The 22,960-nt window shown below is 40.5% G+C and overlaps 1 protein-coding gene across 8 annotated transcripts in view; it reads right to left on the reverse strand.

Moving 5' to 3' along the window:
• NME8 (NME/NM23 family member 8) overlaps positions 1–22,960 on the reverse strand; it is a 74,002-nt gene that overhangs the window by 20,419 nt on the left and 30,623 nt on the right. For 7 of the 8 annotated variants that reach the window (XM_047695409.1, XM_047695413.1, XM_047695412.1 and 4 more), the window contains 3 exons: positions 13,591–13,752; positions 12,435–12,622; positions 5,252–5,427 (listed from right to left, as the gene is read on the reverse strand). In XM_047695409.1, the coding sequence (XP_047551365.1) occupies positions 5,252–5,427; positions 12,435–12,622; positions 13,591–13,752 (526 nt within the window). The remainder of the gene's footprint in view (positions 1–5,251; positions 5,428–12,434; positions 12,623–13,590; positions 13,753–22,960) is intronic. The other variant, XM_047695410.1, reaches the window with a different exon arrangement.

Genomic DNA, 22,960 nt, shown 5'->3' on the forward strand with positions numbered 1-22,960 from the left:
TTTCTTCCTGGTTCAGTTGTGGTAGTTTATATGTCTCTAGGAATGCATCCACTTCTTCCAGATTGTCAAAGTTGTTGGCGTAGAGTTGCTCATAGTATGTTCTTATAATTGTCTGTATTTCTTTGGTGTTCGTTGTGATCTCTCCTCTTTCATTCATGATTTTATTTATTTGGGTCCTTTCTCTTTTCTTTTTGATAAGTCTGGCCAGGGGTTTATCAATCTTATTAATTCTTTCAAAGAACCAGCTCCTAGTTTCATTGATTTGTTCTATTGTTTTTTTGGTTTCTATTTCATTGATTTCTGCTCTGATCTTTATGATTTCTCTTCTCCTGTTGGGTTTAGGGTTTCTTTCTTGTTCTTTCTCCAGCTCCTTTAGGTGTAGGGTTAGGTTGTGTACCTGAGACCTTTCTTGTTTCTTGAGAAAGGCTTGTACCGCTATATATTTTCCTCTCAGGACTTCCTTTGTTGTTTCCCACAGATTCTGAACCGTTGTGTTTTCATTATCATTTGTTTCCATGAATTTTTTCAATTCTTCTTTAATTTCCTGGTTGACCCATTCATTCTTTAGAAGGATGCTGTTTACTCTCCATGTATTTGGGTTCTTTCCAAATTTCCTCTTGTTATTGAGTTCTAGCTTTAGAGCATTGTGGTCTGAAAATATGCAGGGAATGATCCCAATCTTTTGATACTGGTTGAGACTTGATTTAGGACCAAGAATGTGATCTATTCTGGAGAATGTTCCATGTGCACTAGAGAAGAATGTGTATTCTGTTGCTTTGGGATGAAATGTTCTGAATATATCTGTGATGTCCATCTGGTCCAGTGTGTCATTTAAGGCCTTGATTTCCTTGTTGATCTTTTGCTTGGATGATCTGTCCATTTCAGTGAGGGGAGTTTTAAAGTCCCCTACTATTATTGTATTCTTGTCGATGTGTTTCTTTGATTTTGTTATTAATTGGTTTATATAGCTGGCTGCTCCCACGTTAGGGGCATAGATATTTAAAATTGTTAGATCTTCTTGTTGGACAGTTCCTTTGAGTATGATATAGTGTCCTTCCTCATCTCTTATTATAGTCTTTGGCTTAAAATCTAATTGATCTGATATAAGGATTGCCACTTCTGCTTTCTTCTGATGTCCATTAGCATGGTAAATTCTTTTCCACCCCCTCACTTTAAACCTGGAGGTGTCTTCGGGTTTAAGATGAGTTTCTTGTAGGCAACATATAGATGGGTTTTGTTTTTTTATCCATTCTGATACCCTGTGTCTTTTGATTGGGGCATTTAGCCCATTAACATTCAGGGTAAGTATTGAGAGATATGAATTTAGTGCCATTGTATTGCCTGTAAGGTGACTGTTATTGTATATTGTCTCTGTTTCTTTCTGATCTACTACTTTGAGGGTCTCTCTTTGCTTAGAGGACCCCTTTCAATATTTCCTGTAAAGCTGGTTTGGTATTTGCAAATTCTTTCAGTTTTTGTGTGTCCTGGAAGCTTTTAATCTCTCCGTCTATTTTCAATGATAGCCTAGCTGGATATAGTATTCTTGGCTGCATGTTTTTCTCATTTAGTACTCTGAATATATCATGCCAGCTCTTTCTGGCCTGCCAGGTCTCTGTAGATAAGTCTGCTGCCAATCTAATATTTTTACCATTGTACGTTACAGACTTCTTTTCCCGGGCTGCTTTCAGGATCTTTTCTTTGTCACTAAGACTTGTCAATTTTACTATTAGGTGACGGGGTGTGGACCTATTCTTATTGATTTTGAGGGGGGTTCTCTGAACCTCTTGAATTTTGATGCTTGTTCCCTTTGCCATATTGGGGAAATTCTCTCCAATAATTCTCTCCAATATACCTTCTGCTCCCCTCTCTGTTTCCTCTTCTTCTGGAATCCCAATTATTCTAATGTTGTTTCGTCTTATGGTGTCACTTATCTCTCGAATTCTCCCCTCGTGGTCCAGTAGCTGTTTGTCCCTCTTTTGCTCAGCTTCTTTATTCTCTGTCATTTGGTCTTCTATATCACTAATTCTTTCTTTTGCCTCATTTATCCTAGCAGTGAGAGCCTCCATTTTTGATTGCACCTCATTAATAGCTTTTTTGATTTCAACTTGGTTAGATTTTAGTCCTTTTATTTCTCCAGAAAGGGCTTTTATATCTCCCGAGAGGGTTGCTTTAATATCTTCCATGCCTTTTTCAAGCCCGGCTAGAACCTTGAGAATCGTCATTCTGAACTCTAGATCTGACATATTACCAATGTCTGTATTGATTAGGTCCCTAGCCTTTGGTACTGCCTCTTGTTCTTTTTTTTTTTTGTGGTGAATTTTTCCGCCTTGTCATTTTGTCCAGATAAGAGTATATGAAGGAGCAAGTAAAATACTAAAAGGGTGGCAACAACCCCAGGAAAATATGCTTTAACCAAATCAGAAGAGATCCCAAATCGTGAGGGGAAAGAAAGGGGATAAAAAGAGGTTCAGAAAGAAAAAACAAAAAACAATTTAAAAAAATGAAAACAAATAAAGAAATAATATAAAAAAGAAAAAATATATATATATTAGATAAACTAGTTAAAAAAGTTAAATAAGAAAAGGGTAAAAGTTAAAGAAAATTTGGCAGAAGAAGAGAAAAAAAATTGGAAAAGAAAAAAAAATTAAATTAACTGCAAGGCTAAAGAATCTTGGGGAGAAAGCCATGAGTTCCATGCTTTGCTTTCTCCTCCTCTCAATTTCGCTGCTGTCCTTGGTATTGAAACTGCACTCCTTGGTAGGTGAATTTGGTCCTGGCTGGATTTCTTGTTGATCTTCTGGGGGAGGGGCCTGTTGTAGTGATTCTCAAGTGTCTTTGCCCCAGGCGGAATTGCACCGCCCTTACCAGGGGCCAGGCTGAGTAATCCGCTCAGGTTTGCTTTCGGGAGCTTTTGTTCCCTGAGCGCTTTCCTTAGAGTTCAGGAGGACGGGAATGAAGATGGCGGCCCGGTCTCCAGCTGGAGGAGCCGAGAGCCCGGGGCCCCACTCCTCAGTGCACCCTCAGAGAACAGCGCCCAATTACTCCCATCACCCTGGCCTTCTGCCGTGCTCTGAGCTGACCAAGCCTGCGACCGTTTCAAGGTAACCCTGAGCTGAGAGCTTACTCCTTGGCTCTGTCTCTGTAGCTGGCTTCCCCGCTCTACTAACTGTAAGCTTTGCGACACTCAGACACCCCCGATCCTTCTGTGACCCTGCGGGACCTGAGGCCACACTGACCCCACATGGGCTTCACCCTGGTTAAGCCTCTGGAGTGATGTCCCTCAGCAGAACAGACTTTTAAAAGTCCTGATTTTGTGCTCCGTTGCTCTGCCGCTTGCCGGGAGCTGGCCCCTCCCCCTGCAGTCTGTCTTCCCGTCGCTTTGGATTCACTTCTCCACCAGTCCTAACTTTCAGAAAGTGGTTGATTTTCTGTTTCTAGAATTCTGTTCTTCTTCTCTTCGATCTCCCATTGGATTTGTAGGTGTTTGCAATCTTTAGATAAGCTATCTAGCTGATCTCCTGCTACCTGAAGTAGTCTCAGCCTGCTACTTCTCCGCAATCTTGACTCCTCCCTCCTCACTGGTAGATTCTAATAAACATTTAAGGAAGATGGAATATGGACACACTCTTTCTTCAGAGAAATGGGAGTACCTACTTCTCATCTCATTCGATAAGGCCTACATTACCCTGACACCAAAACCAGATAAAGACATGAAAAGAAAAGAACAAATATTTCTCATGAATATAGACACAAAAGGCAACAAAACAGTAAAAAATCAAACCCAGATATATGTAAAAAGAACAATGTAAAACCAAATGTGACTTACCTGGAAGAAGTAAGACTGGTCCAATATTAAAAAATCAAAGCAACTGCCATATTACCAAACTCAAGAAAACAAAACATAATCATTATCTTTAGATACAGGGGGAAAAAAGTTGAGAAAATACAATTCCTATTTATGATTAAAAAAAAAAAATCCTGGGGCACCTGGGTGGCTCAGTGGGTTAAGCCACTGCCTTCGGCTCAGGTCATGATCTCAGAGTCCTGGGATCGAGCCCCGCATCGGGCTCTCTGCTCGGCAGGGAGCCTGCTTCCTCCTCTCTCTCTGCCTGCCTCTCTGCCTACTTGTGATCTCTCTGTCAAATAAATAAATAAAAATCTTTAAAAAAAAAAAAACTCCTCAAACTAGAAATAGATCAGATTTTTAAAAATTTAAATAAAGGTCTATAGAGCTAATATTGTACTCAATGGGAAAAAGACTGAATTATTTTGCTATAAGGTCAAGAACAAAGCAGGTGCATCACCTCTTGTTGTCAGCATCATAGAGGACATTCTAGCCAGTTCAGTGAGGCAAGCAGAAGAAATAAAAGGCATACCAATTCAAAAGAAAGAGGAAAACCTCTCTCAATTTGCAGGTGATACTTATTGCTCACATCACTGGCTCTCAGCTTGACATTCTGTCTTGCAAGGATGCAACTGACAACGTCTGGAGATATTTTTGGTCATCACACTGGGGGTTTGGAGGACGTAGTAAGTAAAGGCCAAGGATGTTACAAACATTTTACAATGCAACAGGACACTGCCTCTTTTTTTTTAGAGGGGGTAGGGGCAGCAGGAGAAGGAGAGAGAGAACCTTAACAGGCTCCACGTCCAGCACAGATCCCAAGACACGGCTCAGTATCAAAACCCTAAGGTCATGACCTGAGCCAAAATCAAGAGTCAGTCACTTAACTGCCTGAGACACCCAGGTGCCACAGATATAACCTCTTTCAACAAAAAATTATCTAGCCCCAAATGTAAGTAGGTCTGAAATTAAGAAACCTTGGTCTGCATAGAAAATCCCAAGGAACTAGAGCAAAGCTTCTAGAACTGAGTTCAGCAAGTCAAAGAATATAAGGTCAATATACACATATCAATTGTATTTCCATATACCATCTATAATGTGAACTTATGGTCTGTATGTCTGCTATGTGAACATGGGTAAAGGTTAAAAATAACTAGCACTCTTTAGATGCCAGGCACTTTGTGTTCTCATTTTTTTTTAAGTAAGCTCTACTCCCAAAATGGGGTTTAAACTCATGACCCTGAGACCAAGAGTCACATGCTCCACTGACTGACTGAGCCAGGCACCCCTCATTTTAATCTTCTGAATTTCATATATGAAGAAACAGGTGCTTTTCTTCAATGTTAAATTTTAAAATAGTATCTTTTAAAATAATTATACTAGGGTGTATTTATATTTATTTCTTACCTTTCTTTTCTTGAAAGAGAGCTGGCCAAAGTAATGCCAGGATCTTTTCTAATTTGAGATTTTTCATGTTTTCAAAATCAGGGAAGAACACATCAATGAAATGGTTAACATTAGTTACAGTCTCTTCAACATCACAAAACTGAGATATATGTTGTCTTTCCAGAAATTCTTGTAAGCTGTGGAAATCCAAAATATAATTTAAGATTAATGTAAGGTAAAGCTTAATAACCATGCCAAAAAATTAAAACTGGTAATAAGTTCACAAATATCTTGTGATTTAATAAACAAAAACTGAATGTCATAGAAAGATAAGTTGTATTTTTCTGTCAAATCAGACAATATGTATCTAACTTTTTGTTGAACCAATCCAAAAATCAATTACATGAAATCATGTATGTTTGACTTCATGGGAGGATAAAGAAGACCAACATAAAATGAAGTTAAAAATGTTTTTCTTGGGGCACCTGGGTGGGCTCAGTTGGTTAAGCACCTGACTCTTGATTTTGGCTCAGATCATGAGCTCAGAGTTATGAGATAGAGCCCTGCATCAGGCTCTGGGCTGGACAGGGAGCCTGCTTAAGATTCTCTCTCTCAAGGAATCCATCAAAATCCTTGAGGAGAACACAGGCAGCAACCTCCTCGACCTCAGCTGCAGCAACTTCTTCCTAGGAACATCGCCAAAGGCAAGGGAAGCAAGGGCAGAGGAAGAGGATCTCAAGCACACTCCACACTGAGCATGAAGCCCTACATGGGGCTCGATCCCATGACCCTGAGATCATGACCTGAGCTGAAACCAAGAGTCAGATGCTCAACCAACTGCACCACTCAGGCAGCCCCGTTTAGTACTTTCGGTGTTTTCAATTCTAGTACTTTATTTTGCCTGGTTATTTTTTTTTTTGCCATCCCTTTATTTTTATTTTATTTCTTTTGTTTCTTCTGAACAGAATATAGATAAGTGCAGTTTTTGAAACTTTTTATTTTGAAAATAATTCCATTGACAGGAAGGTTGCAAGACAAGGATAATGAACTCTAGATTCACCAACTGTTAACATTTTGCCACATTTCTTCTCTCTGTCCCTCTCACTTCCTCTCCTGTCGTGTGTGTGTGTGTGTGTGTGTGTGTGTGTGTGTGTGTGTGATGTGTATGTCGACTGAACCATTTAAGAGCAGGCTGCAGATATTTTAAACATTCACCCTCCTAAATATTTCAGGAAAGTTCACATTGATACAAAACTATTATCTCATAAATAGTTCATATTCAAATTTCACCAACCTTAAAGTATGTCCCATCAATAGTAATTTTTCCTAATCCTGGACCACACATTGCCTGTAATTGTCCTAGCTCCCTAGTCTCCTTGAGTCTCTGTCAAGGCCTTAGCCTTTTCATCTTCCATGATACTGACATCTTGTAAAGTCCAGCTTAGCTGTTTTGCAGAGTTTTCCTCATTTAGGATGGTTTCAAACAATTAGACAGACCAGTAGTTTCCTATTAATTTCAGGGTATAAAATCTTTGGCAGGAGTATTATTTAAGTGATGTTGTATCCTTCATACACCACAATATGATGTACACAATTTAAGTTTTTCCCATTGTTGATGGTATTAATGTGGTTAAAATGGTATCTTCCTCTTTGCTCCTCTGGAAAGCTACAGTGTCCACCTTGTAAATAAAAAGAAATCTGTGAGAACACTATTTGAAACTGTATATATTTTCATGCAATGGTTTTAGTACCCATTGATGATCCATTGTTACTATGTTTTTTAATGTACCTTTTTTTACCTTAACCTTAATAGTAATCTCTGTATTTAATGGGATAATTAACCTTTTCATATTTAGTATAATAGCCATATACTTAACTACCTTCCTCCCACCTGACTTTATATATACACTATTTATTTTAAATTGTACTTTTTTCTTTTTTTCTTTCCCTTATTTTTCTGGTCTGAGCAAGTTGCTATCCATTCCATGTGTTCCCCTTGTTAATGTAGAAGTTCTATTATACTTATCCATGGCACTGATGTTCACCATCTTTTAGCGGCTTCTGTAACCAAAAACATGTGTTCCAAATATTTCTTAACGTTCTGGCACACTATTTCTCGGCTCTATCATCCTACCCATCCCCACTTCTCTAATCTTGAAAAAGAACTTTAAAATACTGTGTCACTTCTTCATTTCAGTTCTCTTCTCTCCACTCTGAGAAGAACCATTTCCCTTCCCTCTTCTCCCTCATGCTGAAGTGTCTCTTTTCACTTTTTGTTTGGTCAAGTCTCCTTTCAAATATTTTTCAGGCCATATATTCCTAAGCATGTCCTTGAGCATATCGTCCTTCACTTCTCCAGGTAGATAGGATATACCAGCTTCATGAGGATGCAGGGCATATGCGGTTTCTCTCAGTGGTCTGATGACAAGTCCCATGCCAGTGGGAGAATTTTTCCTTGTAAGAAACTTGTTCTCAAATGCTGCCAACCATGCCGTTGGTGGAAGGGAACCAAGTGCAAGTCACTGGGGGATGCACTGCCTCTAACAAATCTTAACCCAATTTTAAACTAAAAGTTGGGCTGTTTTTTAGCATCACCAATGATTCTAAACAACGTTAGTGATAAATTTACTCCTCCTTGAAAAAAAACTTTGTCTAAATAATTCATGTGGTTAGCATTAAATTTTAATAATATATGTGTAGGCTTCAAGTTGGCATATTTTCATTCCTTATCTTTAATCAACAGTGTACTGTAGCTTATACTCTGCATGTAAGAATCAATACTAAAACAACAAAGCTATTGGCAGAATGCAGTTTCTGGAGTTTATTGTGAAACAGGAATTTTATGTATCTCTATTTAACATGAATATATAGTAAAGATCAATTTCAAGAAAGCCATTGACAAATCTTCAAAATTTAAGGCTAACAGACAAAATTCGCACCTTATTACTGTGATAGACTAATACGTATATAAGTATGAATGCTTTTTTCCTTTCTAAGAAAACACATTAATGTAATTAAACAGGATTAGCCTACTATTTGTTTCATTTTTGGTATTAGAATATTCCTTCTTTTTCTTTTTTTGCTTATATGTTTCACAAAGGACAATTTTCATTATTTATGTTTTTTTCCTGGCCATCATTATTTTCCTTGTTCAATAATTAGCCCTAAAAATAATATTATCATATAGAGGAGAGGGGTGTTAAGAAAATTACCTGCTTGGGATTTCAGACACGCTGAGCACATCACTGTCTGTTCTTTCTCTCTGGAAATGGCATTCAGTGCTTTTTCCCAGGATATCCCCGCGTCTGTTTTCGTGCATCAGTCCAGGCTGAGCGACTGTAAGCCCTTTCAATTGGCAGATGCATTTATTTCTTTATTTCAGGGAATTTTTCCCCCTATTCTTTGTCAAATTATAGCTTGTTCATCTATTCTTTCTTCTCTGTATGGAATTTCTCTTACTAGCACATGGGTTTTTCCCAGTATATTCTCCACATTGCTTATTCTCTTGCTCTCATGAAGTCTGTCTCATTTCTGTACTGTAAGCTATTTCTTTCATCTGATTTTCTAAGTCATTAAAATCAAGTCTCAAACGACTATCACACCGTCTAATTCTCCACTGAATTTAGAGTTCAAATCACTATTTTATGGTTCAAATTTGAACGTCTCTTTTTATGTGTATGTAGCACTTGCATCTCAAGCATTATTATTAGTAGTAGTTATATACTATGAGTTATATGTTATTAGTAGTAGCAGTAGTGGTACTAGTACTATTATTTTACTTAAAGATTTTTCCAGTCCGAGCAGTTCTTTTTCACTGGGCTTATGTTTGATTTTTGTGTAGATCTTCCTTTCTCTGGCTGCGAGGCTCCCTCGGGTGGACAGTCATTTTCTTTGGTTGGTTTATTGGGACTTACATCTGGGTTTTGGTATATGAGGTGTTGGAAACCGTATAGCTGAAAGACAAAAATGGCCTCTAGGCTACAAGCAAGCAGGGTGTCACTCCCCTGTGGGAACAAATGGTAAGAGCCCTTATAGAGCTGGTCCTCAAAGGCAGGCAATTTTTGTAATTCTGCTCAGCTCCATCTTGGGCTTTCAGTAGGGGGTGGTTCAGGATGGCCCAGTGTAGTCCACTATCAACCTGGCCTTGAGGAGTTACAAGTCTGTTTGTTGGTTATCCCCAGGTTCTTATCCCCAGTGATTGAGCTCAGACACTTCCCTGTCAGTGGAGAAAGCGCGACACTGCCCTCCCCTTCTCCTTAGTTCTGAACCAACAGAGCTCCAGGTCTCACCTAGGACCAGATGCTTATGAGCACAGGTTCTCTTTGATGCTAGAAAGGCAAGAAGCTCTGGAGATGGGAGTAGAAAGTAAAAGTATACAATTCAGACCACTCTGAACCCAGAAATATTTTTAAAGATTATTTTAGGAATTGTATCTATTATCTTCAATCTAAATGAGAGTTTTATTTTAGGAATTGTATCTATTATCTTCAATCTAAATGAGAGTTTTATAAAAGAAAAACTTGCTCTCTACAGTTATGACATGTATAGAGATAAATTGGTTACCAAGAATAGAATATACACTTTGTATGGAGAGAGAAACACAATAAATTATAGGGGGTAGGCACTGACATCTTCACTAAGTCATAAAGATTCGGAGCTGAAAGGAACTTTAGAGATCATTTCATTTCCTCCCATCTTTGTATCCCCAGGACTTGGCACATAGTAGGATTTAATAAATACTAAGTAAACAGAAGGATGCTTAAAGAATGAATGAGTGAATGAGTGAATGAGTGAGTGAGTCAAGATTTCCAGTAACCGCTTATCTGACTCCCAACAACATAGCTAGTAGAACCACACCTTCCTCTTCTGTAGAATCACTGGAAAGCAAAGAAAAAAGACTCTGACCTCTGAGTTCTTAATACGCAGCCTGATTAAGGAAACAAACAAGCAAACAGATAACAGACTGTGATCAAAAGTCATCATGGAGGGGCGCCTGGGTGGCTCAGTGGGTTAGGCCACTGCCTTCGGCTCAGGTCATGATCCCAGGTCCTGGGTTCAAGCCCCACATGGGGCTTTCTGCTCAGCAGGGAGCCTGCTTCCTCCTCTCTCTCTGCCTGCCTCTCTGCTTACTTGTGATTTCTCTCTGTCAAATAAATAAATAAAATCTTTAAAAAAAAAGTCATCATGGACAAATTTGGGATCTGGATGAAAACTACGGCTGCCTGTGTCCTGTCTTCCTGGGTCCTCCTGCCGTCCAGCCACTGAGTCCCATGGGCTACTTCTGATGTACAGAAAGTCTTCCCAGACCATGTGTGTTCACATGTGAGTTTTTCTCTGTGGGGACGACCACCCTGACCAAGAAAGGGAGCTCTGCTCCTGTTCACAGAAGGAGCCACCTCCCCCTCCCACTCTAATTGCCCTGCTTTTAATTTCCTTTCTTCCTCACGGACCAGCCCCACCACCACCCAGGGAGGAAGGTGAGGAGGCTCTGAGATAGCGGAGAGGCAGCCACAAAGAAAGAAAGTGAACAGACAGGTAAATCACTCATGAGAGTTCTTGTCCTTGATCCTTTGGGTTCTGGGCTTACTTAAAAGATGACAGTAGGAGTGTTTGACACGTGTTATACTGTGCTTCCAGAATGCAAGCTGTGCAAACAGATTCCCAGACAAACACACTCCCCACCACTCCATGCTGCCTGCCTGGGACCACTGCTCAGGAAAAACATGGGCCAAAGGAAAATGGAGCCTCTAAGTCTCTAAGTTCAAAAAAAAAAAAAATACTGCAGACTTTTCCAAAGCAAGATTAACACATCTCACTCCACACCCACTCCACCAATGGCCTAAACTCTTCATGTTATTATGTTGGTATTCAACAACCAGAGACAACTGCTTTTCAAGGGCAGGTGTGATGAAGACTCACCTAACGACGGCATGGGCGGGATGCTGACTTCTCTTACGCAAGCTGCCTCAATGAATGCTTCACAGAACATCTTTTTAAGAGCTCAAAAGTTCCGGTATAAAGTCTGGTACCTTTCTGAGTGCGACGCTCCCCACCCAAACCTTCCCTCTGACCACTGACTATCATCCCCCCTTAAGATTGTAAAATGAAGTACTACTGTTCACGAAGCCCTATGTTGGCAGTTGACGTAACTCTAAGCCCCTCAATCCCACTTAAAACCTGGAACCAATGACTGTACGGTCACCCTGCTACCTAAAACATATGACACCAGTAGGAACCAGCAGATATAGCTGGTTATAGCTATATAGCTATATAGCAGATATAGCTCAAGAAAAGCCACTACACACATTAATAAGACCACAAGGAAAGTTCTGGAGATGCCTGACAGAAAACCCAGTGAAGATGCACCGTCCATCGGGAAGAGACACATGATGGACTCTCAAGACTCCGCTCCTCTCAGCTTCCTACTCACCCACCTTCGTTTCAGGCATAGCCCTGATGACTCTTGTGGTAAACTGGACTTTCTGAGTCTTCCGAGGAATAAAAGACACAATGGCAGTGTATGAAACCAGCACTATGTCTAGTCCTTACATTCATTTTCAAATATTTAAAAACCCATTAGTGAAAATATGCAACCATTTGGTTCTTAGCAATTTATAACCACTAATTGCCTTAAGTAAAAAAGGGGAGAGCGTACCTCCAATGTCTTTAGTAGGATGCAAGGCAGGTGGGAGTGAATGTGGGGAGATGGGAGAGGAGAGAGACCTGGCAGGAATGACACATGGTCCCAATCTATTGGAGGGCCCCAGGCTGGGAGGCCAGACTGGTGTGTCCAGCTTTAGAAAGACAAACAGGACACATTTTTCCCTTTCTAATCCTCTTGACATAAACTTTCAGGGAAATCTCAGCTTTGCTGTATATATGGTTTTTTAGATCAACAGGAAGAAACACTTGTGCATCCAACATAAAAATGTGTGTTCTTGGGAGTGCCTGAGAGGGGCATTCAGTTGGTTAAGGGTCTGCTTTCAGCTCAGGTCATGATCCCAGCATCCTGGGATGGAGTCCCGCATCTGGCTCCCTGCTCAGCGGGAGGCTGCTTCTCCCCCTCCCTCTGTGATCTCTCTTTTTCTCTTTAGTAAATAAATATTTTTTAAAAGTGCGTTCTTGGATTTTGAGACATTTGGATATTACACTTCATTACCTACTAACCCAAAGTCTACTGGTAGGTTTCCTGGTCTCGAGCTACCTGTCCCTCTTCTTCTTCATCCCTGGAGGTATGACCACATCAGGGTGATCCTCATATATTTCTTCATCTTCGGTCTCAGGATTGGGCCTAGTTTCTCCCAGGGTGGGCTGTTCTTCATTTCCTTGAGATACAACTAGAATATGGCTCAGACCGCTGGTCATAAAAAGGACAAACTCTTCAAAGTCAGGCTACAAAATAAGATGATAAACTGCTTACTTCAGGCTTCTGAGATAGAAGACTAAAAAGGCAGCCATTCCCCGACCCAAGCAACATCGTCCCCTTCCCAACCACAAGGCAAGGGAATGTTCACTCTATCAGCCCCCAGTGAATAGTCGCCCATTGGAAGGATGGAAATTCAGAGCTCACAGGGACTGACCTTAAGGATGGCCTAATAACTATTCTCAAACTTCAGGATGCTTCCAAATCCTCTGCCGGGCTTGTTAAAACACAGAACTGAGAAGCGCAATCCCAGAGTTCAGGACCATGGAGGTTGAGGGGAGGGCTTTGGAAGTGGATTGACTCAAAAGTTCCCACATGATATTCAGCCAGAGGGTCCGACCTTTTCCTGGGGCCAACAGAGGCGGCCTGAGTCTCACAGCCAGCTGACACAGTGCTGTTCACTAGAACTTTCTCTGATGAAAAATGTGCTTTTCTGGGCTCTCCAACACGTGTAGCCACGTGCAGCTACTGAGCCCCTGAAACATGGCCAGTGCAACCGAAAACTCTCACTCTTGTTTTACTTGATTTGATTTTAGTGAATTTAAATTCAAATGGCTAACTGATGGCTACCAGACTGGGCAGGAGATTTCCAGAAACTCTGTCTTCTGACCCCCAAACCACTGCCCTTTCCAATACACAGCACTCCTTTCTTATATTCCCCATGGCAGAAAAGAACAGAACTTGGGACATAGGCCTTTAGGTAAGGAAAGGATGAAGGCTTCCCTATGAGGGTTATGAGAAGGAGCTTTCATCTGGGGATAAAAATCTATAGGAAAGGCCTGGATGTTCACGTCCAGGGGCTGATGCAGGGAGTCTGAGAGTACATAAGCCGAACAGAGCTTCACTCCAACAAAGACCAGTTGGACCATCCGCTCTTGTTCTGCGGCTGCATTTGAAAACACAGCAGCTTCTTTTCGTTTGTGTCTAATTTCCTTACCTGGTCTGCTATCCGATGATAGAAGTCCCTTACTTGTTGTTCAGTGAGCAATCTCTTATCCTCCATTTCTATGACAAAGCCTGCCTTGATGATCTTCACAGAGAGAGTCGGATCCAGGCGCAGAGGGGAGCACATGTAAGACAAGGCAAGGACATTTCTTCCCTGTGTTTAACAAACCATCCAGATTTGAACACATTTCAGGTAATGACTTCAGCACGACCCATAGGGCACTAGGTCTGAAGAGAATCAAAACTACGTAAACAAAGAAGGTCATCATCATACCTCCTGGTCTGTAAGTTTTCAAAGCTCAAACCAGAGACTCTGTAGTATTTCCATTAAGTGACTTGCCCCAAAACATGAAAGAACTAAGTAAATTCCAAGGGAAGATACCGTACTTTCTGAATCAGTCACAAAGACACATGTTTATAAGCACTTTTTAACCATCTACCTTCAAAATTGGTTTAACATCAGTTCTTTGTTTTTTCTTAACATTAGTTCTTAAAAAGCTTTCCTTTGTTGAGGCTGTCACTCATAATCTAGTATATTTTACACTTCATTGCCAAAAAAAAAAAAAAAAAAAACACTATCCAAACTATGGGAAAGGCCAGAATTTAAGGTTTAGCCATGCTCTGTCTTAAAAAAACAAAAACAAAAAAACAACAAAAAATGTAAAGACAAATCCAGTTTGCATGTCAAGTACAGTAAAATGTAACAAGGAGAAGTTTGAAGCAAATATGACAAGTCTACTGAGGTACTAAATAATGTAATGTAAGTATAATCCGGGTTCAAAGCAACTCAGTAATTACAGTTTGACGGGCATATCCAGCACCAGGTGCCTCCTGCTTCTGTTATGAAACTAAATACTGTACTGGTTTCCACTGGTCTTCTGATACGGCAGAGCACTATGTACATCCTTCTGAACCCTCTCCTGACAGTCTAATTTGAATAATTTCCAAATACTCAAGTCATGTCTTTTTACATTACTTACTGTCTGACAACAGAAAATAAAACCCAAACAATCAATATTTAAACTCAATAAGCTTTCCTTTACTGTAATTTAAATATGTAGTGTGTTCATTTATTTCAATTCAAAATATTCTCCCTTTTTTTTGTCCTGTTGGCTGTTAGCCCATTACCGTATTCCAGAGAGGGGAGATATTCAGGAGATATTCATAATTTACATCTCTGAAGTGTTATTTTCTATGTCAAAACAAAAATATTAAGATGAATGCCACTTCCTGTCGGCGCACAGGAAAAGAATGAGGCACAAACAAGTCAGCTGCAAGAGAAAGGTAGCAGGGGACAACAGTAGAAAAGACTGTTGCCCCGAATAATTGCTCAGTCTCGCTTTTATTAGATAGAAATGGTCGGTAAACCACAGAAGAGCCGAAGAAAGACAAACATTGGTCATAGGCCTTGTAGATAAACAAGAAGGAGGGCAAAATATGTTTCTACAAGCAGTATAAAGTTTATAGTAGAACAAGCACATTTAAAGGACTTATCTAATTAGCCACTGGTGCTCTCGGGGCGGAAAGGGGAGATAACGGAAAATTGAAGCAGGCGGCCTTCCGCCCTGAGCGGGCGGGCGTTCCCAGCTGCTCAGCTTCAAGGCCGTGTATCGTCCTCTCCCCCAAAGGCCTGTTGCCAGTATGTGTTTTTCTCACGGCCATATCTAAATGTGCTTGGTAACTAGTAAAATTTCCCATGGGTTATATTTTAAGTAATACATTGTTCTGAGGAGCAGTTACAGATGAACTTACGCTTAATAGAATTGCCCCAACTGAAAGAACTATATAACTTTTTAAATTTTTTATTTTTTCAGCATAACAGTATTCATTATTTTTGCACCACACCCAGTGCTCCATGCAATCTGTGCCCTCCACAATACCCACCACCTGGTGCCCCAACCTCCCACCCCCCACCCCTTCAAAATTCCCAGATCGTTTTTCAGAGTCCATAGTCTCTCATGGTTCACCTCCCCTTCCAATTTCCCTCAACTCCCCTCTCCATCTCCCCTTGTCCTCCATGCTATTTGTTATGCTCCACAAATAAGTGAAACCATATGATAATTGACTCTCTCTGCTTGACTTATTTCACTCAGCATAATCTCTTCCAGTCCCGTCCATGTTGCTACAAAACTTGGGTATTCATCCTTTCTTTCTTTCTTTCTTTCTTTTTTTTTTTTTTTTACAGCTTTATAAACATATATTTTTATCCCCAGGGGTACAGGTCTGCGAATCGCCAGGTTTACACACTTCACAACCATAGCACATACCCTCCCCAATATCCATAACCCCACGCCCTCTCCCAACCCCCTCCCCCCATCAACCCTCAGTTTGTTTTGTGAGATTAAGAGTCACTTATGGTTTGTCTCCCTCCCAATCCCATCTTGTTTCATTTACTCTTCTCCTACCCCCTCGACCCCCCATGTTGCATCTCCTCACCCTCAAATCAGGGAGATCATATGATAGTTGTCTTTCTCCGATTGACTTATTTCGCTAAGCATGATACCCTCTAGTTCCATCCACGTGGTCACAAATGGCAAGATTTCATTTCTTTTGATGGCTGCATAGTATTCCATTGTGTATATATACCACATCTTCTTTATCCATTCATCTGTAGATGGACATCTAGGTTCTTTCCATAGTTTGGCTATTGTAGACATTGCTGCTATAAACATTCGGGTGCATGTGCCCCTTCGGATCACTATGTTTGTATCTTTAGGGTAAATACCCAGCAGTGCAATTGCAGGGTCATAGGGTAGTTCTATTTTCAACATTTTGAGGACCCTCCATGCTGTTTTCCAGAGTGGTTGCACCAGCTTGCATTCCCACCAACAGTGTAGGAGGGTTCCCCTTTCTCCGCATCCTCGCCAGCATCTGTCATTTCCTGACTTGTTAATTTTAGCCATTCTGACTGGTGTGAGGTGATATCTCATGGTGGTTTTGATTTGTATTTCCCTGATGCCGAGTGATATGGAGCACTTTTTCATGTGTCTGTTGGCCATCTGGATGTCTTCTTTGCAGAAATGTCTGTTCATGTCCTCTGCCCATTTCTTGATTGGATTATTTGTTCTTTGGGTGTGGAGTTTGCTAAGTTCTTTATAGATTTTGGACACTAGCCCTTTATCGGATATGTCATTTGCAAATATCTTCTCCCATTCTGTCAGTTGTCTTTTGGTTTTGTTCACTGTTTCCTTTGCTGTGCAAAAGCTTTTGATCTTGATAAAATCCCAAAAGTTCATTTTTGCCCTTGCTTCCCTTGCCTTTGGTGATGTTCCTAGGAAGATGTTGCTGCGGCTGACGTCGAAGAGGTTGCTGCCTGTGTTCTCCTCGAGGATTTTGATGGATTCCTTTCTCACATTGAGATCCTTCATCCATTTTGAGTCTATTTTCGTGTGTGGTGTAAGGAAATGATCCAATTTCATTTTTCTGCATGTGGCTGTCCAATTTTCCCAACACCATTTATTGAAGAGGCTGTCTTTGTTCCATTGGACATTCTTTCCTGCTTTGTCGAAGATGAGTTGACCATAGAGTTGAGGGTCCATTTCTGGGCTCTCTATTCTGTTCCATTGATCTATGTGTCTGTTTTTGTGCCAGTACCATGCTGTCTTGATGATGACAGCTTTGTAATAGAGCTTGAAGTCCGGAATTGTGATGCCACCAACTTGGGCTTTCTTTTTCAATATTCCTTTGGCTATTCGAGGTCTTTTCTGGTTCCATATAAATTTTAGGATTATTTGTTCCATTTCTTTGAAAAAAATGGATGGTACTTTGATAGGAATTGCATTAAATGTGTAGATTGCTTTAGGTAGCATAGACATTTTCACAATATTTATTCTTCCAATCCAGGAGCATGGAACATTTTTCCATTTCTTTGTGTCTTCCTCAATTTCTTTCATGAGTACTTTATAGTTTTCTGAGTATAGATTCTTAGTCTCTTTGGTTAGGTTTATTCCTAGGTATCTTATAGTTTTGGGTGCAATTGTAAATGGGATGGACTCCTTAATTTCTCTTTCTTCTGTCTTGTTGTTGGTGTAGAGAAATGCAACTGATTTCTGTGCATTGATTTTATATCCTGACACTTTACTGAATTCCTGAACAAGTTCTAGCAGTTTTGGAGTGGAGTCTTTTGGGTTTTCCACATAGAGTATCATATCATCTGCGAAGAGTGATAGTTTGATTTCTTCTTTGCCGATTTGGATGCCTTTAATTTCCTTTTGTTGTCTGATTGCTGAGGCTAGGACTTCTAGTACTATGTTGAATAGCAGTGATGATAACGGACATCCCTGCCGTGTTCCTGACCTTAGCGGAAAAGCTTTCAGTTTTTCTCCATTGAGAATGATATTTGCGGTGGGTTTTTCATAGATGGCTTTGATAATATTGAGGTATATGCCGTCTATCCCTACACTTTGAAGAGTTTTGATCAGGAAGGGATGCTGTACTTTGTCAAATGCTTTTTCAGCATCTATGGAGAGTATCATATGGTTCTTGTTCTTTCTTTTATTAATGTGTTGTATCACATTGATTGATTTGCGGATGTTGAACCAGCCTTGCAGCCCTGGAATAAATCCCACTTGGTCGTGGTGAATAATCCTTTTAATGTACTGTTGAATCCTATTGGCTAGTATTTTGGCGAGAATTTTTGCATCTGTGTTCATCAAGGATATTGGTCTGTAGTTCTCTTTTTTGTTGGGATCCTTGTCTGGTTTTGGGATCAAGGTGATGCTGGCCTCATAAAATGAGTTTGGAAGTTTTCCTTCTATTTCTATTTTTTGGAACAGTTTCAGGAGAATAGGAATTAGTTCTTCTTTAAATGTTTGGTAGAATTCCCCCGGGAAGCCGTCTGGCCCTGGGCTTTTGTTTGTTTGGAGATTTTTGATGACTGTTTCAATCTCCTTACTGCTTATGGGCCTGTTCAGGCTTTCTATTTCTTCCTGGTTCAGTTGTGGTAGTTTATATGTCTCTAGGAATGCATCCATTTCTTCCAGATTGTCAAATTTGTTGGCGTAGAGTTGCTCATAGTATGTTCTTATAATTGTCTGTATTTCTTTGGTGTTCGTTGTGATCTCTCCTCTTTCATTCATGATTTTATTTATTTGGGTCCTTTCTCTTTTCTTTTTGATAAGTCTGGCCAGGGGTTTATCAATCTTATTAATTCTTTCAAAGAACCAGCTCCTCGTTTCGTTGATTTGTTCTATTGTTTTTTTGGTTTCTATTTCATTGATTTCTGCTCTGATCTTTATGATTTCTCTTGTCCTGCTGGGTTTAGGGTTTCTTTCTGGTTCTTTCTCCAACTCCTTTAGGTGTAGGGTTAGGTTGTGTACCTGAGATCTTTCTTGTTTCTTGAGAAAGGCTTGTACCGCTATATATTTTCCTCTCAGGACTGCCTTTGTTGTGTCCCACAGATTTTGAACCGTTGTGTTTTCATTATCATTTGTTTCCATGAATTTTTTCAATTCTTCTTTAATTTCCTGGTTGACCCATTCATTCTTTAGAAGGATGCTGTTTAGTCTCCATGTATTTGGGTTCTTTCCAAATTTCCTCTTGTGATTGAGTTCTAGCTTTAGAGCATTGTGGTCTGAAAATATGCAGGGAATGATCCCAATCTTTTGATACCAGTTGAGACTTGATTTAGGACCAAGAATGTGATCTATTCTGGAGAATGTTCCATGTGCACTAGAGAAGAATGTGTATTCTGTTGCTTTGGGATGAAATGTTCTGAATATATCTGTGATGTCCATCTGGTCCAGTGTGTCATTTAAGGCCTTGATTTCCTTGTTGATCTTTTGCTTGGATGATCTGTCCATTTCAGTGAGGGGAGTGTTACAATCCCCTACTATTATTGTATTCTTGTCGATGTGTTTCTTTGATTTTGTTATTAATTGGTTTATATAGTTGGCTGTTCCCACGTTAGGGGCATAGATATTTAAAATTGTTAGATCTTCTTGTTGGACAGTTCCTTTGAGTATGATATAGTGTCCTTCCTCATCTCTTATTATAGTCTTTGGCTTAAAATCTAATTGATCTGATATAAGGATTGCCACTCCTGCTTTCTTCTGATGTCCATTAGCATGGTAAATTCTTTTCCACCCCCTCACTTTAAACCTGGAGGTGTCTTCGGGTTTAAGATGAGTTTCTTGTAGGCAACATATAGATGGTTTTTGTTTTTTGATCCATTCTGATACCCTGTGTCTTTTGATTGGGGCATTTAGCCCATTAACATTCAGGGTAAGTATTGAGAGATATGAATTTAGTGCCATTGTATTGCCTGTAAGGTGACTGTTATTGTATATTGTCTCTGTTTCTTTCTGATCTACTACTTTGAGGGTCTCTCTTTGCTTAGAGGACCCCTTTCAATATTTCCTGTAGAGCTGGTTTGGTATTTGCAAATTCTTTCAGTTTTTGTGTGTCCTGGAAGCTTTTCATCTCTCCTTCTATTTTCAATGATAGCCTAGCTGGATATAGTATTCTTGGCTGCATGTTTTTCTCATTTAGTACTCTGAATATATCATGCCAGCTCTTTCTGGCCTGCCAGGTCTCTGTAGATAAGTCTGCTGCCAATCTAATATTTTTACCATTGTACGTTACAGACTTCTTTTCCCGGGCTGCTTTCAGGATCTTTTCTTTGTCACTAAGACTTGTCAATTTTACTATTAGGTGATGGGGTGTGGACCTATTCGTATTGATTTTGAGGGGGGTTCTCTGAACCTCCTGAATTTTGATGCTTGTTCCCTTTGCCATATTGGGGAAATTCTCTCTAATAATTCTCTCCAATATACCTTCTGCTCCCCTCTCTGTTTCCTCTTCTTCTGGAATCCCAATTATTCTAATGTTGTTTCGTCTTATGGTGTCACTTATCTCTCGAATTCTCCCCTCGTGGTCCAGTAGCTGTTTGTCCCTCTTTTGCTCAGCTTCTTTATTCTCTGTCATTTGGTCTTCTATATCGCTAATTCTTTCTTCTGCCTCATTTATCCTAGCAGTGAGAGCCTCCATTTTTGATTGCACCTCATTAATAGCTTTTTTGATTTCAACTTGGTTAGATTTTAGTTCTTTTATTTCTCCAGAAAGGGCTTTTATATCTCCCGAGAGGGTTGCTTTAATATCTTCCATGCCTTTTTCAAGCCCGGCTAGAACCTTGAGAATCGTCATTCTGAACTCTATATCTGACATATTACCAATGTCTGTATTGATTAGGTCCCTAGCCTTTGGTACTGCCTCTTGTTCTTTTTTTTGTTGTGAATTTTTCTGCCTTGTCATTTTGTCCAGATAAGAGTTTATGAAGGAGCAAGTAAAATACTAAAAGGGTGGCAACAACCCCAGGAAAATATGCTTTAGCGAAATCAGAAGAGATCCCGAATTGTGAGGGGGGAGAAAGGGGAAAAAAGGGGTTCAGAAAGAAAGAAAAAAAAAGAAACTATTAAAAAAAAGAAAGCCGATAAAGAAAAAATATAAGAGGAAAAAAATATATATATTAGATAAATTATTTAAAAAACGTTAAAAAAAGAAAACGGTAAAAGTTAAAAAAAATTCAGCAGAAGAAGAGAAAAAGAAAAAAAAATTGAAAAAGAAAAAAAATTAAATTAACTGCAAGGCTAAAAAATCATGGGGAGAAAGCCATGAGTTCTGTGCTTTGCTTTCTTCTCCTCTGGAATTCCGCCGCTCTCCTTGGTAGGTGAACTTGGTCCTGGCTGGGTTTCCCATTGATCTTCTGGGGGAGGGGCCCGTTGTAGTGATTCTCAAGCGTCTTTGCCCCAGGCGGAGTTGCACCGCCCTTACCCGGGGCCGCGCTGAGTAATCCGCTCGGGTTCGCTTTCGGGAGCTTTTGTTCCCTGAGCGCTTTCCGTAGAGTCCGGAGGACGGGAATAAAGATGGCGGCCTCCCGGTCTCCGGCCCGGAGGAGCCGAGAGCCCGGGGCCCCACTCCTCAGTGCGCCCTCAGAGAACAGCGCCAAATGACTCCCGTCACCCTGGCCTCCAGCCGCGCTCCGAGCTGACCGAGCCTGCGACCGGTTCAAGGCAACCCCGAGCTGAGAGTCACTCCTTGGCTCTGTCTCTGCAGCCGGCTTTCCCGTTCTAATACCGGTAAGCTCTGCGACACTCAGACACCCCCGATCCTTCTGCGACCCTGCGGGACCTGAGGCCGCGCTGACCCTGCCTGGGCTTCCAGTTAAGCCTCTGGAGCGATGTCCCTCAGCAGAACAGACTTTTAAAAGTCCTGATTTTGCTCCGTTGCTCCGCCGCTCGCCGGGAGCCGGCCCCTCCCCCCGCGGTCTATCTTCCCGTCGCTTTGGATTCACTTCTCCGCCAGTCCTACCTTGCAGAAAGTGGTTGATTTTCTGTTTCTGGAATTGCTGTTCTTCTTCTCTTCAATTTCCCGTTGGATTTGTAGGTGTTTACAATCTTTAGATAAGCTATTTAGCTGATCTCCCGCTACCCGAAGTAGTCTCAGCCTGCTACTTCTCCGCCATCTTGACTCCTCCTCAAGAACTATATAACTTTGAAAAGCTTTACTGTCCTAGCTAATCAAAATGTACTCGAATAAGGAACAGTAAACCATGACTATGTGATACTACTTTTTTAAAGTTTATAAAGTAAAAAAAAAAAAAGTTTATAAAGTATAAGTAATCCATAGGGGGTGGGGGTGCGGTTTGATGCCCCCACACATACACCAAAATCTGGAAGAAAAGGGCTATCCTTAGAGAGTGATATTATTAAATCAATGCACAAAAAGAAGAGACCATACATCCCATGACCATGAACCAACGACTTTCTCATAGGTTAATCAGTGATTGTGCTGCTGTAGCTAAAGAAGGAGTGCATGATGGGAAGTTCATCAAGGGATGGCCAACCCCTCCTGGTATCTCCCTAGGTGACCTCCTCTATTCTCCAGGCAACAGTCTCAAATTTCAATTTACTGTTGCTGCGTCAACACAAAGTCATTGCTAAAGAGTCAGCAAAGTACAGCTTGCAGTCAACATCTGGCCCACCACCTGCCTTTGGAAATGAAGTTTATTGGAGCATGGCCACACCCATTCACTTCCGTACTACCTACACTGCTTTCTCAATGTGATGACAGTTCAGCAGTGGTGACAGAGATCATATGCCCCACAAACCTGAAAACAGTTACTCTCTGGCCGTTTCTAGGAAAAATCTGCGGATCTTCGGAGTAGAATACAGTTTTCCTCTTACAAAAATTTATTTTAGCTCTAAAGCAAACCAAAACATTAAATGCTTCCTTACTCTACCATGTATCTAAAAAGGACCATACGTTTGTCACAACATACAGAAAACAAAACAAGCCAGTGTAAACTTATAACAAGTTTCCATCATTAATAACTAAGCAGGAAGAACATTTGTTATAATCCAATA

The sequence above is a fragment of the Lutra lutra genome, chromosome 11 (assembly GCF_902655055.1).
Source record: "Lutra lutra chromosome 11, mLutLut1.2, whole genome shotgun sequence".
NCBI lineage: Eukaryota > Metazoa > Chordata > Mammalia > Carnivora > Mustelidae > Lutra > Lutra lutra.